Source organism: Ammodytes marinus, assembly GCF_949987685.1.
Source record: "Ammodytes marinus genome assembly, chromosome: 7".
NCBI classification, from domain to species: Eukaryota; Metazoa; Chordata; class Actinopteri; order Uranoscopiformes; family Ammodytidae; genus Ammodytes; species Ammodytes marinus.
Genome location: NC_137211.1, coordinates 20,646,521 through 20,664,972, shown reverse-complemented (window position 1 = coordinate 20,664,972; position 18,452 = coordinate 20,646,521). Strand labels below are relative to the sequence as shown.

Sequence of the window (18,452 nt, the reverse complement as noted above, 5' to 3'; positions counted from 1 at the left end):
TTTATTTAAATGAATGTCGGTTACATTCAAGCCATCGCCAAACGAGTTGACACAAAGTTGATTAAGCCTATCGGCTCCACAAAACTCTCTGTATTTAGTCAGTATGGCAGTTTTTACAAACTGGTGTCACCCCCCCCGAACACTGTCGCAGGAGCTCAAGAAGCGCCCACAAAACATTTCAGTTGTTGATTCTACTACTAAGAAAAAACCTGGACATATGAAATACCATGCGCGATCACTGAAGGCTTACATCATGCGCCGACAGTGTTGTTGTAATTACTCAGAATGTCCTCATGGGGGCGACATAAGTTACACACTATAGCTTTAACATAAAAAAATAAAAAATAATAAATTGAATTACTACCAAAAGCAAAGATGGTGAATGATTGTAGTGCTTGGATTGTCTTATGTATAGGACAGCTGATAAATCAGGCAGGGTGCCAACCCTACATCACCACCATCCCAGGTCCAGCCAGATTGAGCCCTGGGTGAGCCAAGGACAGATACAACTGTTGGCTTTATGGCAGGGGGCTGGGTATGGGGAGTGTGACTGAGGAGCGAGGTGAGGGGAACGCTAGCTCCCTACACTGCTGCTTCCAGCCGGCAAGATTAATGTAGGCTCTCTGGAGCAAAGGCAACATCCAAAGCCTTAATAAGGTACAAACAATCGGTTCCACTCCGCCGGCTTCCCAGGGAAAACTATTGTTGTGCTGCATTGTTTCCTCTGGTAAGGCTCCTTGGAGACACGGGGGCCGGGCTGCAGCATTTGACTGTCTCCATTACAGCCAGGGGAGAGCTCACCGTATAGACCCGTGTTTGTCTGTGTCAGGGTGAAGGTTGGCTCTCGCACCCCCCCCCCTACCCTCCCTTTCCCCTGTTCTCTCTCCATGTAAATTCAAACACCTTGTAAGCGCACACTCACCTCGACTCCCTGTACTTTCAGCTTCATGTGATCCTCTCGTGTGGTCTTCCCGTCTTTCCTCTTCTTCCAGCAGTAGCCATCCTTCCGGTACTTCACCTTCTTCCTGTTGTACAATATCATCGACCCATTCTGCGGCCTGTATCCGTGGAGATGGAACATAGAGAGAGAGGGGGGAGGGAAGGAGGGGGGGGGGGGGGGGCAAAAGACAGAAAGAAGAGATGAGATGTGAAGAATTCTTTTTAGGCAAACGCTCCAGCACAGCTCAGGGACTCATTTCGAGAGATGTACAAAGAGGCCCTGACATGAGTCCAGCAGCGCCAGGCAAAATAAATGCACCAGCGACTTCTTAGATGACAGGATTTCTTTATGGTGTATTTTAGCATTGGTATGCATGGTTTGACAACGACACAAAGCACCCTTCAGTATACGTTTCTCCCAACGAGAAGTGTTTGTGCTGCAAGCCGCTTAAGTGACACTCCTCATGGAGTAAATTATATGAAGGCCAGTGTGTAAGGCAAGCAGCATGGGGGTTGGAGGAGTGTGGGAGCGGGGGGCAGGCTTCCTTCCTTATCTCTCATTCATCCAACTTAAATGAGTTGTGGTGTTGGACGTCCCTTGGGGGGGAAAAGAAGATCCTCCCTCGCACTCCATTCATAATTCATTCTCCCTCCACCAGACCACAGCCTGTAGGCTCATCATGATATAATGTAACTATTTGATGATAATCTGCCTTTCCACTTCCATTTGTAATAGAGGCATTTGGTGCCCACTGTTAAACATTAACAGAAAGTGTAGCATAAAACATTGATGCCTTACTCGACAATTAGTAAGCAGTTAAACATAGCTTTGTTTTTGTGTGTATTTCTGTGTATATTGTGTGCAGAGGCTGTGTATCATCAGTATAAATCCCTGCATATGCCACACTTCAGCATCAGTTTCCCACGCACTTTTGCACTCCTCCAACACAAACAGACACACACACACACACACACACACACACACACACACACACACACACACACACTACACACAGCTGCTATGATTTGGAGCTCTCCCAAATGAGAACAGGTTTGCCTCTGTGTTTGGTGCCTCACAGTGCATGAGTGGGAAAGCCGCTTGCCCGAGCTGCTGAGGAGGCAGTGTGACTGTTGAGGGGGGCTTAACCATCCAGTCAGCTGGTGAGCCTTGTTAGCCTTGTGCTAACACACATGGACACAATACACACACACACACACACACACACACACACAAACACATAAAACTAGAAACACAAAATGAACAGAAAAACTCTCTAACGAAGCAGAGGAGTAAAAACGCTGGGTTGAATTCTGTCGTCTGTAACAATATTGCAAATGAGCAATGCCAATGGTTGTTTTTGCATTGTTTTGTTGTTTGAATTGCAATTGTTTTTTTTCTTCACACAGTTTATTTATAACGCTGCATGCATGATTTTGCAAGGCAGGGCCGTGTTTATCTTGGTATCACTCATCAATCATTTCCCAGCCCCCGGATCTCAGGGGCCAGTGTAGAAGGGAGGAGAAGAGGGTCCCTGCAGTCCCCCCCCTCTCTGTGGCCCTTGACAGCACCTTCTAATGAGAGACGCCACTCACACACTAACGCGCTCCCTCCCTCACTGATCTCCCTCTCCTCCTCCTCCTCCTTTTCTCTCTCACTACATCCGCGTCTTCTCGCCGTCACTCAACTCAAAAGTTGTGCACCGGGGAAAACGTCTTTGTCTCCTCCCTCGCTCCCCCACTTTTCTCGTTCTCCCTCGTTTCATCTTTCTCAGGATCCCTTCACCTCCACTCTCTGCCCACACCTCCCTCTCTCTCTCTCCCGCTGTCTTCCCTCTAACTCACTAGCCCTCCCCTTGTTCTTAGCACTCAGCACACTTTGCAGAAAACAACTATTAAACCGACATTTTTATTGGTCAGTTTGTAAAAAGTGGAAAGTGCTCCGATGGCTGCGTGGGATATATATACAAGAAGTGTAAATTGTGTTCTAGTTTACAGTATCCGTAATGTCACCCGCCGCCGAGGGGAGGCGTGGTCATAAATAGAAATAACTCATGAGCTAAGAATTTTTTTTCGCAGTATAGTGCAAACTCAACATGTATTTCCATGCAGATTTGCATCCCAAATGTCACTTGAAGGACACTCATATTTGACCAAGTGCCTATACACCGGCACTTGGTATCAATCAAACGGCGGAATGGCCCCTCTCAAACAGTGGTGATCCTATTATTTGTTTCAATATCATTCCGAGGGTTTTTGTCCTTCAAAAAAAAGATACAAGGAGTGTGCTTCTTAAAATGTAGCGCTGCTTGAGACAAAAAGATGGGCGCGCGATGAGATAAGGCGGAAAATCAAATGACACGGGGCTATCTGATCTCCTCCGGAGCACTGGAAATTGGGGTGAGGCTTCGGTGTCAGAGGCTCCACGCCGTATTTATCGGCTCTGCGCGAAAACTTATTCGCTCAGCTATTTTTGAGGGACTGTTAGGTAGATGCTATTTTCAATTCAAGGCACTTTGGACCCGTAGGAGAAAGCCTCGGCAGCCCCCTCTCTAGAGTAGGTCTGAGGCAGAGGCCAGTCTAAAAAACGCATGCTTTGGCAACATAATGTGTCTCCTCTCCCCTCCCGCTGTCTCCCTCTCTCTCTCTGTCTTTCTCTCTCACTCTTTCCCTCCCACTCATCTCTTACCACTGTATACTTAAGCGATTCAATTAATCTTATCAGAATTATACATATTTATACATGAGGAGGAAATGCTAACTGCTCCGTTATCAAAAGAAGCGTGACAGGAGGCCCCTATGTCTCTGATGCTTAAATGTGGCAGATTAATATGGAAATACAGGCTTCTGACAAAGTGCACACAAGCTCCACACACACACACACACACACACACACACACAAACTGCCGCCTCTCTGTTCTATGGCGTTCGCAGCGATAATAAGCTTTGCCCTCCGGGTGGTGTTAGGCCTTGTCCAGTCCTTTAGGAATCATTCATTTACCCAGGTAATGGCATTCACTCAATCAGATTTGTTCATTTGAAAAAGTCAGGGGATGGTGGGGGGGCTTATGTGAATGGTGACGTGTTCAGAATAGGTAACAAAGCCAAAGCAAGGGAGCCCATGGCCCGCAGACAAAAATAAAAAAAACACTGCTGGAAGGCTCAGCTGCACTGTCTGAAGGCCTGTAGGCGCTAACAGAGAAAGAAAGGGAAGCTACAACAGACACATGTGTGTGTGAGTGTGAGAGATGCTCCTGTTCCAATCAGTGGGGAGAATCCACAGCTCGGGTGAATCATTCCAAAATCACAAATTGAGCAAAACAGTTACACAGGGATAGAATTCTGAAATCTTTTGACTTGAATAAACATGCTTTCTAAGCAGAACGCAAACAGGCTTTTTGCGAAAAGTGCATACACGTTCCTGGCAACTATTAGCAATACATAGAATAGCAAAACAAAGCAAAAACCAAAATCAGAGTAGGGGAGAACGGGGAATCTGAGGCATCGGGTAATGTGAGCCACCCCCTGTATCTAGGCAACGGAAAACATTTGTGGTCATGTGAGATATATATTTTCAAGCCCCTCTCATTTCCCCATGGCCCTGAAAGAGAGGACCTCATGGTGCTGTGGTAAGCATGTTTGTTTCACCAAAATAGGTATTTTGCATGTAAAAGTGCATTTTCTTGCTGTCAACTTAATCAACTGTTGTGCCAAAGCAAATTAATTCACATAGAAAAACTTATATCATACGTGTTGATGAACTACCAACATATGAAACCATGTGATGCTGATAACTGAAGATTAGCCTGAAATGCTAAGAGAGGTAGTTTTTTCTCAAATTGTGGTGGTGGTGGAAAGTGAGCCAAATGCTGTGGGGGAAAGTGAGCCACTGTCTCACTTTCCCCCACCATGAGGCACAAGTTAAGTTTAGTCTTAAACATATTTCAATGTAATATTACATGACATATGTTTTATTTTAATGTCATACACATTGTAGAAAAGGCATCATGCCAAGGAATACACCAGGAAGACGACCTGTGGCAACCACACGGAAAGAGCACCTTCTCATCTTTCCCTGTAACCTTCAAGGCTGGAATGTAGAGTAGGCCTAGTTGTAGAGTATGACAGGCTGATGTTATAATCCAGTTGGGTCTTCTACTGTGTTCTGAGTCCCAGGCTGTTCTCGCTGGTTCTAATTTTCCTATGCTTTGACCCCCAGACACTAGCTGGCTCTAAGGGTCCTGTGTTCTGACCCCCAGACTGTGTTCTAATCTAACTGGTTCTATCTTTCATTTGAATCTTATTAAAACCTTTTTAATTATAATATGTTGTATTTGATTTTGTTCAGAGTTACTTTCAAGTGTTTAGAAAATTAGCTTTGCTTAATTGGCCAAACCCCATCATTCTTTTACTAGTCTGACATTAGTTCTGGAATGTGTGGCTAGTTTTCAGGATTCTTACTGTTACAATATGTGTTGTTATGGTAGTTTCAGAGTGGAAAAAGTAAGTGGATCAGTTTACCCCACAGCTGGGGTAAAGTGAGCCACATGACAACTTTTTTTAAAACAATTATATTTTCACTGCCCTTTGTCTTGAAACAATTCTGCTAATGCCCATTTCTAGGAAACATCCTGAATTAATGGGACATGTGTAAATTTGAGTGATAAATCATTTTAGCTCGCTTAGAGGGGAGCAAATGTAAAAATTGGCTCAGATTACCCCGTTCTCCCCTATGTCCTCACTGTATTACTTTTAATAAAACATGAAATAATCCATTACTGTATTACCAGACTCAAAACTACTCGACTGTATCAAGTGTAAGACAAGCACACAGCATTTTAATTATTGGTATTCCAGCTTATAATAGCACACATTCTGTGTTGCTGAATTCATTCTTGTCAAAAGGATTGAAGAGAATGAAGTATCTCGGTCTTGGTGAACCGGTGTAGCAGTAATGGCTGGGCTCTAACATGCTGTTCTTCTCCCTAGCAAGCTAAAATGTAGCTATGAAGAGAGCATAGTAGACTAAAGTTAAGTAAGCAGAATTAAGCAAAGTAGAGTAGAGTAAGTGTAGGGCAGTAGTGAACTCCATGTAATCAAACATGTTGGTAACGACATTTTGCAGTATCTTGCTGGTTTGTGTAGTTAACTACACACTGTTTCTTTAATTGAACTCCCATTTACAAGTCCCATAAAATGGAAAATCCAGATTTGCTTACAACGAAAAATGTGACATTACTTGCAAGTTAGTCCTTGCGAAAAGTCCAGATGGGATTGTTGGCATGGGATTTTTTTGTATTCTATTTTGTTATAATTTCATATCACATGCACATTGTCAATTTGATCAGTACAAAGTAGTTTGAACAACTTATTTTTTTGCTAAGTAGCTTTAGTTATCCAAAGCAGATGTCTCCCTATAGGGTAGCTTTGCTGTACTTCAATCTGGCTGTTTGCAACCCTATATGCTTTGGAAGTAGCTTCCACATCATTGAGTAGAGTAGAGTAGAGTAGAGTAAAATAGAGTTCAGCAAAAACAGCGGAGAGGGGAGGAGAAGAGAAGAGAGTGGATGTTGGTTGGAGAGGCTTTGAAGATCGGAGGTTGAACTGGTTTGGGCCTGGAGTGGCTCAGGAGGGAGGCGACACCTGCTGTTCTCAATTACCCATCAGAGCCTTCAGCCATCACAGCTTGTATCAACAAACACCACACTCACACCTACTACTAACTCATCCAACTCACATCTACCTACACACATGAACACACACGCACACACCTTCATGTGGTGACACACACACACCCACACCCACACCAAGCCTAAGCAGCAAGGATAAATCTGAGGCACAAATATGCCCCTGAGCACTCACACACACACGCATCGCACCCACGTACACAAACACACTAAGTTTCAGGTAATCCGGTTGCTCCATCAAGGGATAACATTAATAGCAAGAAGAGTGACGGAACATCAATAACACACTGATGTGAATCATTACAGGTTCTGTCAATCACAGGCAAAGCATAGGTCACATGTGTTAAAACACAGGTGCGTGGGAACACAAACACACACACATACACACACACACACACACACACAGCTGTCGACACTGAGAGGAGGTGTTCCCATGTGTAATGTGATTATACTTCAAGCGGCGGCGCTCTATTAGATGGCACATCATCTTTTGAGCTGGATGTGTGAGCAGAAAGGTGCTGGCGTCGCATTGGGAGAGCTCCTATCTGGACGCATCACGTGCAATTGATGACTCGCTGATAAGCCGCTCCCTTCAGCCCCAGCCAGAGAATGCATCAGGAAGTGGGGCGTTCGCTAAAACTACTTTAAATGTAAATCTGCCACAGCTTCAGGATTGAGATTCATTGTCTGCACCCGCTCCCCCCCCCACCCCCCCCCCCCCCCCCCCCCACCCCCATCCGACTCCCCCGCTAGTGTTCGTATGTCGAGACGCCCCAGGTCGCGTACCTCTTTGACTGCCAATGAGGGCCTCGGCGCCTGGTCACTGTCATCATGTCGCACAGTTCCTACTAGACTCTATGCTGCTGAGTGGCCACAGCCCTCAACCATGAATACTTAATCATTTATGGTAATTATAGGGAGTAAGGGGGCATTGTGGTGGCTCAGTCAGCTAGAACCAGTTATGCAACATCCTTTAAATCATATCGCATCATCTGTGCCCCCTCCCACCACCCTCCTTATATCTGTTACATGTTAACTTTATTCTCTCTACTCTGGACTGTTAAAGGCAGGGTTGGCAATGTTGAGAAGCCTCACCAATGTATAGTCGCGTTTGTCCTAGTGCTGTATCTGAGGCCTTTTTAAACTTTTGTCTTTCTTTCCCTGGCCTTTTCAGCAGGGTGGGCGGTTACAAGTATACGCGGTAACGTTAATTGTGGCATCAATGATGTACTTTGAGTACAGGCTGAGTACAAGAAGCATGTGATTGGTTCTTTCCAAGCAGACCGCGAGTCAGTGATTGGTGGGAAATTTTACAGGATTACAGCAGCTACATATGAAGGAGTTTTTTTTTGTATTCCTGCGGGATGTAAAGACTATTTCAAACAATATATATAAAAAAGTGCATATTGGACTAGCCAACCCTGCCTTTAAATGGTCATGGTCATCTTTATATAACAATTAGAGATAAGCGAGAAAACAGGCACAGCAACCAAACCCTAAAGTTAAGTTTTCCTAATATGATATCACGTAGTTCCAAGGCTGTACAGATGGAGCAGGGTGTTTGTTTACCCAATGTGTTTAGCTAAACACAGCAGTAATGATGAGAGGCTAGCTGGGGCCCTGGAGTTGTAATTCAGCATAGGGAGACAGATTGGGTGCCTCCCCTCCCTCTCTCTCTATCTATACTGCCGGTGACTGCCACAGAACTCGGGCCCCGGCCCATTGCCCTCCAGCACAAAACAGATGTTCCCCCCCGCACTTATCTCAATGAAAAAATCACAGACAATTTACAAAGAATATAAATTACTGTTGTAGCCGCACATCAATGTCTCTGTCCCTATAAGACCTTGTAAAAAGGATAAGGGGTGAATTGGTGTGGGCGGCTGGGTGGATTGTAGGGAGACAACACACGGCGGAAGGGAGCAGTTATATAGTGGAGGAGGGTGGTGTTGCTCTTCTTATCTGGTCCACAGCAGCCCGGCAGAATGAGAGAGAGAGAGAGGCTGGTGACTGGCGGTGATGCTGCGCTGATAGCGCTAAGCCGGTTTCATGCACATTTCAGGGAGGCTGCCATCACTACTCAAGACTTAAAGCTCTCAGCTGCTGTCAGTAGGATGAGGTTGGGACGTTATTTACAAATAGCCATGTCGTACACTGGTTACGCCGGCTCCATTCGCCGTGTCAACACATGCACACAGAGCAGTGAGGGCTAATGTGCGGCTTTGATGTACAGCTTAGGTGACACGGAATTTGAATGTCTGTGCTTGTAAGGTTTTGGCTGAGGAAGACATGTTCGTATTCACTTGAAATGCACACTGTCGTCGGTATATGTGTGTGTGTGTGTGTGTGTGTGTGTGTGTGTGTGTGTGTGTGTGTGTGTGTGTGTGCGTGCCTTTAATATGTTTTACTGGGTTGAAATGTTGATGACTTTCAACTGCTCGCTCAAAGGGCTTCCACATAATATTAGTGGCGGATGCTATTTTCAGCCTTTAGTCAGTCTACGTATGCTCACTTGGAAGTAGCGGCTACAGAGACGATGATTCATGCCCCACATCCTCGCCGCTAATCTTCACAAATCATCCGTGGTGTGTCTCAGAACATTGTAAATAAAAAGGTGCCATCGAAATGAAGCTTCTTTTATAGCCCGACTCCTGCCGACATCTACATGCTGTGCAAATCGTGCATGTGTAAACTCAAGTCCTCCCGTAGCACTGCCTTATTATGACAATTTGTAAAGAGGATGTCTTTGTACTTTCAATAATGCATGGGCAGCGGGGAAGCACATAGAGCCTTATTTTATGTCATGGGGTACAGTTGCTGTTTTAGCTGCGTACATTCTCCCATGGTTAGAAAATACTAATGCAATTAAAATCTAAGTCGAACTAGACTGCAGCACAGAAAAGGTCAGGTTTTCATTATTAGTAACAACAACCTTGCCTTCTATTAAGTCGAAAAGCAGGAGAATTCAGCTACCAAGTTAATGATGTGGTCATGTACTTTCAAGAGCCCAATTCAGAGCGGAGGGGGATCAAAGATTTCCATTTCTCTTTACTAGTTCCCTATTAATGCCACCTTCCACAAGTACCGTGGACATTATTGCTACTATTTAAGATAGCAGTGTTAAAGCCAGGATATATAAAATACCAAGGATACATCAGAAGAAGTAAAAAGACAGGATCAACACGAAGGTTATAAAAGTGGAACAAAAACTGTAAAAGCCTGGAGCCTGTCTGATCTGGCAAAAGGCTTATTTAATAGTGTGCGAATGTCTAAATTGTAATTATTCTTTATCAGTGTAAAACATCTAGTACATGGCATAGTGGAGGTAAAGATATATCACACTCAATTTATTTCAATATGGGGCCCCGTATTCCAGATGATACGGGGGATGACAAGAGGACCTTGAAGTCCAGCTGAGTGAGGGCAGTTGTCTGTCTCTCCAGGACAAAGACAGGGTGGGGCAAGGACAGCAAAGAGTGCCATCAAGCCAAAGCAAGCTTATGGATCACCTGGACACAGCCCGCCTTGTCTCTCCCCCAAGAACAGTGCCACCACAGTGCCACTGACCTTCCCCTATTGATCCCCCCGCGGTGACGGAGCACGGCTAAGGCCAGCTATTGAACCACTTATGATTAATTCACAAATCCTGCCTTGTCCACAAAAAAAAAACAGGCTAAAAGAACAAAGCACAAGCAGTGGGAACAAGTGAAAAGAGAGATGGATACGCTGCCAGTGGGGTCAAAAAACCTCCACTTTTGTAAAAATGAGGCCGAGTTAGAAGTGCTTTCTATACAAGCTGAGCAAGCAATAAAGCACATCTTTTGTCACACCAAAAACATCAGCAAAGTGATGGAGGGGAGTGGGCTCGGGTTGAAAACAGCCCGTTACGGGGGGAAAAACAGTGCGAAAGGGAAGAGAGACAGGAAAACAGAGAAAAATGAAAAAAATAAGCTTCTCTCCCTCTCTCTTCTCCTATTCCTCGGTCCTATTTTAGTCATGAGGATAGACCAGTGAGGGCAAGAGTTTGAAATTGAGCTGTAACTCTATCTGTGTGCTGGAGCGAATCAGAAAGTCTATCCCACCTTTCACCTGGGAATCACAGCTCTCTCTCTGTGCCCTGTCTGGTCACCATACCAACCACAGCAAGGCATCATGGGATTAATTGGAGCCCAGGGCTCAGCGGCGGCTCAGGCACAGATAGCAGAGAGAGTGGGGGAAGAAGGGAAGGGCGTCATGCCATGGTCAAGTGACGGTGGCCCATGCAGATCAATTCAAATGTCAGGCATTGCGGGGCCGATGTGGTCTTGAGGTACAGCATTAAAGAAATTGGAGTCCATGCCACCTCTGCAGTAATGCTCCGATTGGATTCCAGAATGAGGTTGACGGTATGGACTTGGTTTTCCTCTGTGATCCCTGTGTGTAGTGTGCGGGGGATTTCACATCAACACTGACACACTGTGATTCACCTCTGTAAACACAGCCGGTGTCAGAATGTGGAGTCTACAGAGCGTGTACCCTAGCGGAGCTTACAGTGTTGTGTATGGCCTTGATATAAGATAAAAGAGAAAATGACAGGTGCAGATAAGTAAATACAAACTAATGCACCAGGTAATTCAGTGGTCAAACAAAAAACAAAAGTTAACTGACTTCAATGTACATGTTGGTAATGATAATGTGGTGACAATTTACACTATGGGTGCATCAATTAACTGTTGGTTAATGCATATTCAATGCTATTAACGGTTAGTTAATGCTTAGTAAGCATTAATTAACTGTTATCGCTTAGTTATTTATGGTTAGTCAATGCTTGGTTAATCATTAACTATGCTTAGTTAAATAACACTAAGTTAAGCATTAACTACGCATAATAGTTAGTTAACGCGTATTAAACATTAACTAAGCAGTCATTAATGGTTAGTAATTTAGGTGATGCTTATTCAGCATTAACTAAGCATTAAGTAACAGTTAATTAGTATACCCTTATTGTAAAGTGTAACCAATAAGGTTAGAGGCATTGCATGAAATAGCTGAGCAGTAAAGTCAACGAGAATGCTTTTCCATTATGGTGGAATTTATTTTCCACCAAACCAAAATCAAATGATAACACACGCTGGCAAGTCCCGTTAAGTCGTTGGCAATTTAAAGATAGTATGTTCTGCAATCAGTTAATGTACTGATCATCAAACAGTGCTTTGACTAGCCTGTTCACTGCTGCAGCAGTGCAGTGTGTGGGACAATCAGTATCCAGCTTTCTCCAGGAAACATATGAAAGCATCTCAGCCGGCCAAAAGATCAAACTCTGTGGTTGTGTTGGGGACGTTTTCAACTGAGAATGTACGCAAGTGTGTCAGTGTGGAGCAGGGCATTCATAGAAGAGAACATTCCAGTTGAAGAAATCTACTGAAAAATCATCATGGCTACCACTGTTTACTTGCTGACAATTTTAAGTAGAGCATGCTGTTTCTGTACTGTGGATCCTGCAGGGAGTTGATATATATTGACCATTGACCACAAAACAGCACTGTCTACAGATCTGTTGCAGATACTGTAGCGATGGATTGAGGGATGCCTACAACCCTTTATTTACTTATTTTATATTTCCTAAATAATAGCTGGTATTTGGGTTGTTCTTGTCTACTGGTTTGGTTATTCTGTTGATTTGTTTGCAATTAAATCAAATTGTAAGCAAACTGGGGGGGGGTCATCATGCATGCAATGACACCAACTACATTTGCAAATCCTATTTATTTCTGACATGTTTTGTTGATGTAACTCATGAACATGAACAAGTGTGATTAATCTCTTTCCTATGGCAGAATGGAGAATGGATAGATGATGTTACGGGTGAGAGAGAGAGAGAGAGAGAGAGAGAGTGTGTTAGTCAAGTGGTACCACAGGCCCGATGCCTCAACGCTCTCTTAAACTCAATCTCTCTGTGTATGTTTGTATATGATGACCCCATGACCTTGGCCCATGGCACACGTCTGAGATCACCTCGCTCCGTGTCTGATGCATCAGCTGGGGCCAAGACCACGCATACATACAAACACACGCGTCCTTACTGAGCCAAGCCAAGGATAAGTCAACTGTGCTTCTCCCTGGTTATATATATATACACGTACACATTCATAGGCTTTACCCCGACAACGAATGTGATAGACTGTGTATGCCTTGCTATGTTTATATACCCCCTTCCAGTCACAGACTCCCACAGCTGTCTACAGGTATACACACACATAAACACACACACACGTCTGAATCCACTCATAAAGTAGTCAGCAAGGCACACCCCTAATGATGGCCACCTCTTGCCTTTTCATTTTCCAAGTTCAGTGGCCCATTGAGCTCCAGCACATTAAATCACATCACCACTGTCTCCACCATAAAGGATCCACACATTCACACACACACACATTATCGCTTTCCTTTCTTCCCTTCCTCTCTCTGTTTCTTCAAAACATAAGACACACAACATGCTCTCACACATAAATATACAGGCAGAGGCCCAGTCAAGCATGGCTGGCATGATAGCAGGCATAACGTAATAAATCCTGTGTAGCTTGGGGGTGGACTAAATACAGATGCAATGAGCATCTAGCCATGCCTTGCAGGGACGGAAGAGGTGAAACCCTTTCTATTCCAAAAAAGCATAAAATGTTTATCCTCAGTCTGGCACAGAGCATGACTTTTATACACTTCCTGCAGCAGCATTTTCCAAAACTACAGCAGCATGCAAGGCCTGCCACACCGGCCTAGCTGATTGACTATTTCCCCCATATTTGACACACCAGTGAGTCTGCTCATCAGTCACCTCAGCAAGTAGGCTGTGAGAATTGTGTGTGTGTGTGTTGGGGGGGGGGGGAGTCAAGGCAACAGCCACAGCATAGCAAAGAGCTAGCTTCTGGCTCTGTGCCTCATGCAGTGTCTGGCAAGAGGAAGACAAAATGAAATCTATGTTTCATTCATCAATGGGGCACGTAAAGTTAGTACTATAACTTTACAGCTCCTCAGTTGCTCGTATTTCTTATTAAATGTAAAATTCTGCAGGGTTTTCCTTGATCAAGGGATGCGTCTGGAGAAATGGGGCGGACAGAGATCCACTGGTGTCGCCCTGACAGCATGTTAGATGTACTGTATAAAGAATCTTATACAAAAGCTAAACATGGCACACGTCTTTTCTGGTCCATGAACTACAATGCAGGGAATTATCTATATACATTACCACATGCATTTCTCCGTACAAATGGGTCAGCCCTGATAAAACACAGGGTTAAGAAGGACCCCCCCCAACCAACCAACACACATACACACACATGGTCCTTGTGGAGCCCCACTGTCCTGCTTGGCTAAAATTCTTGGAGGACAATGAGAGGCTACTCTAGCCAGTGTTGGCTATTGTGATGAACTACTTCTGGAAGCAATCATGTGAATTTACATCATCCCTTGACATTTAGCCTCACACTCAACAAACTATCAGTGTGGGGTGTCTTGTCTGTGTTGGGTTTTTGAGTGTGCCTGTGTGTCCATCTGTGTGTGTGTGTGTGTGTGTGTGTGTGTGTGTGTGTGTGTGTGTGTGTGTGCGTGCGCACAGGGAATTAAATATCTTTCCCTGACATTTAGCCTAGCTGTCCACATGGCGCTCTGCAGGAGAGGCAACGTGGGAATGCCAATCTTGAATCCTGCAATATATTATTTTTCATGTGTGTGTGTGTGTGTGAGTGAGAGTGTGAGTGTGTGTGTGTGTGTGTGTGTGTGCGTATTTGTATCTGTTTTTTTGTGTGCAGCCGTGTCTGAATTGGAATGCGCTGTTATTAAGGGGGGAAGGCCTGCCACTCATGTGTCTCCAGAGGGTGAGGAAGACCAGACACCATATAGGAAGGGGAGGAGAAGGGAAATGGACTGAGGGGAAGAAACAGAACTAATGAAGGAGAGGAAAGGAAGTGGTGAAAGTGTCAAGGCACCCATTGTACTGCCGGGCGCAGGAGCAGTAAAGACAAGCCAGTGGCCTCTGCAACTTTAAGATTGCCATTAAACTCTCACCTTACCCGTGTTTATGGTTGGCTTTGTGTGTCAGAGGAGAAGGGGATCGTAAAGCGGGTCTTTGTCTGTCTGCCATCGATTTATTTCCTTCGTTAGGGTGATGACACTGCCTGCTTATGATGTCCTAGCACAGACTGTAATTACAGAGCACTTCTGTCTTTATTGATGTCACTTTGTTAGTTTAATTACGCTATATTGGGTTTTAGAGTCACGGCAAGAGCAAAGCTAGGATGTAGGGCAAAAATCATCAATGGAACATCCTCTTTTGAAGATCTCTGGGGGGGGGGGGAGGGTACAGAGTTGGGAGATAATTATTTCACAGACAGACATCTAAAATAGACCTTGTGTATTCTCAACATTCGCAAAGGCAACGAAGAAGGTAATCTGAAATGTAATGACTATTCTGTGTCTGTGTTATGACCAAAGTCAGGAGGAGGAGGCTGTGAGTGCTATGGGGGGGGGGGGGGGCTTAATGGAAATGAAACACCTGGGTTCAACCTTGAGCGCGACTGTGTTTACGTGCCCAGTCCCCCAGGTGCCCGGGGTTGACTGAGAGTCGCGCAAGTCAGTGTGAGAACCGCCGGTGTGTGTGTGTGTGTGTGTGTGTGTGTCTTGTGTTTGAGAATAAGTGCGTGTGTGTGCATACAGTGTATAGATGACGGGGATGGGACCCAGGGGGGAAGCAGTGCCATGTGAAGGTGACCCGTGAGGGGAGGAGAGAGGGAGGGAGGGAGCAGAGGGAGGGAGAGGCCACCTGCTTGCTGGCGCTGGCGAAATGAGGGTGACAGCCATCCACCTGTCTGAGAAGAACGCTCTCATTCCAGACCCATCTGCTCTCCCCCCCACCCCCATCCTTCGGGATGTCTCCTCCCCCCGGGGACCCTGTGACCCTCGCTGTCGTCCGGTTGACCAGGCCTCCTGTCCGCTGTCCCCACGGCCAGCTGAAACTGCCACCAATCACCTTTCCGACCACGGGCCACTCTGGGGCCACTGTAATACAGTACAATCCATTGGGGGATCTGTAGCCGGCGTTGGCAGTTGAACTCTGTTTCTCCTTCTCTTGTGTTAGAAGTGATGCAGGCCCTCAGGCTTTATGTGTCAGGCAGTGCTATACGTTCCCTGCCTAGGCTAACCCATCACGGGTGACCCAATGGGGAAGGCCTTTATTTGCTCCCTTTTTCCCCCTCCCCCCTCCGATGTTCTCCAAACTGAAAACTCATCATGGTGTTGCTGTAGCACAGATAATCGTTGCCTGACGACAGAGCAATTTAGTAAGTCAAACAATGGTCACATATAGAGCGCTGTCTCTTTGTCACTTCTCTCTCCCTCTGTGCATGCAGCTGCTTGTGTTTCTTGCCATTGTCGAATGGAACACACACAGCATTGCATTATCTTGCCAACCAATCCGCCCAGTGGATAGATATCTTTACTCAGGGCTGCCTTCTCTCTGACTGCAGTCAGGCCCTTCCCTCGTCTCCCACGGCTGCAGACCTGTGGCCTGGACCTAAGGCTGTGTTTGCTCTTTCTCTATGGGCTTCAACCACATAACGGAGTGGGGTCCGTGTGGGAAAGACCCACCGGACTTCTGACATGTCTTCTCATCTCCAACAGTCCTCCAGGGCTGACAGGCCTACTTTACTTTACCTCTCTGAATAGGATTTATTTTTCCCACACTGCAACAGGAGAACAAAATAAACCGAGACAGAAAGTATGATGGAGAAATGGATGGAAAGAGCAAAATAAAGCAGGGGATTTGAGAGAGGGTTGAAAAGGGCAGGAGAGGCATTGAGTATACTTAAAATATAGAGAAACATCAGGTCTTTGCTCTTGCAGAAAGTGTCTTAAAAGAAAAAAATACTGACTTGCTAGAAATAGTTTGCCCTAAGTGAGGCTAATCTAATTTAGGGAAGCTCGCAAGGGTTTGTAATTAAGGCAAGTTGGGGATGTGGGGAGCACCTGGGAGTTGGATTTCTCTCTCACACAGGCTATCAGAGCTTTGTACGTTTCTTACACGATTGCCTGTTGATTTGCAGCACACTAGTGTTGCCCCAGAAGCCTCCGTGGAAAGAAAACATAATATTGCTACCGAGTCATGATGAACATCATGAGGAGAACCGGAATAGCTACTTTGCCGCTCCTCTTGATTGGCCGGGGGTTCCTTTTATTGTGAAGCTTGCAAATTACAAACTTGAGAAAGATATGAGAGGGCCTCTCAAAATGTAGCTGAGATGCTAGGATGAGCCAGACATTGAGAAAACAAAGGGACATCAAATGCTTTGGTAAAAAAATAAACAGGACAAGAGGAGGTAAGATGCAACCTTTGTTAAGAAAAAAACACAAGGGGAACGCTCATACCTTTTTTCCGACAAAACGTCAGAATTGGTATAATACATTTAAGTAAGGCGAAGGCAGAGTGGACTGATGTTGAATAAACTGCTTGAGAGGTTTCAGGAAGCAGCGGAGAGCAGTTAATAATGGACAACTGCACACAACCAACCACCATTCTAGGATGTGCCTTGATGCCATGTATTGTATCAGTGGTGCTGCTTATAGCCATTAAACATGCCAAGGGGCAGGTGTCATCATTGACACACACACACACACACACACACACACATTTATATTAGTTTCTTGCAAAAATGCAGAAGCATCTTGTCGCGTAGAGCAAATAAGTTGCATACGCACACAGTACAGGGGATGCCTTCAAGACCAGCAGTGTTACAGCAAGAAAAAAACTCATGTTAGGCATCTCAAATTAGACCCCAAAAAAATGTCTCAGGATTTCTATGACTAGCATCGTTATCTGGCCCCCTATATAGTCCAGTGTGGAAAAGGACATTGTCTCTGCCATCCGAGCTGTTATTTCAGGGCGAAAAAATACTTTTATATCACAGATGATTCTTGCTTTAGACAGCAACGAGCATTCTGACCAAATGATAGCTTCATTAGGAAAACTGAGGCAGCAGCACATTGGGGGATTGGGCAACAGATGCCAGTATTGTGTTGAGTTGAGTTTTTTGTTGCAGCTCATTCCATCTATTACCATACATCTGCAGATCTACAATCCTGATTAAAAATAAAGATAAACAAACGACTCATAAATCTTTGCTTATCACACAAAGCTTCACTGTCTACCACGACAATAGCATTAGTGCTTTGGCCGACGGCTAGAGACAGTAATAGATAGTAATAGGGTTTAGTGCAGGCAGCCAGGAGGTGCGGGGAGGGAAAAGCACGCTGATTGAGAGAAAAATGCGAGAATGTGTAAATAAAGAGCAGTGGGAGATGGAGAGAAATGGTCAGGGGAGAAAAATGGAAGTCTGAAAAAGGAGGAAGGGGAAGGTAAGGGGGTGGTGAGAGGGTGAAAGGAGGGGGATAGTGACGACAGAGAGTGGGAAGGTTGGTCTCATTACTATTAGACCTTCTCTCTCCCCGAAGGCTCAGGTGACCCCAGCTCTCTAGCCCTCTACCTCGCACACCACTAATCATTTGGTTTTAATCACCGGGATATTCTCCCCCTCTCTTTGCCCCTCCCTTACCTCTCCTCCCACTCTCCTCCTGCCCTACTGTGCGCCCCAGCCTTTGCCAAGGTCCAGCTAATTTTATTCTAATTGGCCATAGCCTGAGCTGGGACCAATCTACCTCATTGTCCTCATCCATCCGTCCATCCCATCTCTGTCATTCAACATCCTTACTGTTCTACCGTCTGTCTCTCTCCTTCTCCGTTGCTGCCTTTTGCAACTTCACGCCTGTGCTGGGGTTTTTTTCTCTCCCTTTCCAATTGCTGTT

General features: G+C 45.2%; 1 protein-coding gene across 1 annotated transcript in view; it reads right to left on the bottom strand.

The window, feature by feature from the left end:
* camta1a (calmodulin binding transcription activator 1a) overlaps window positions 1–18,452 on the bottom strand; it is a gene marked incomplete at both ends in the record, with an annotated part of 292,449 nt that overhangs the window by 130,758 nt on the left and 143,239 nt on the right. The window contains 1 exon segment of the mRNA XM_080030625.1: window positions 923–1,058. Within this exon segment, the coding sequence (XP_079886751.1) occupies window positions 923–1,058 (136 nt within the window).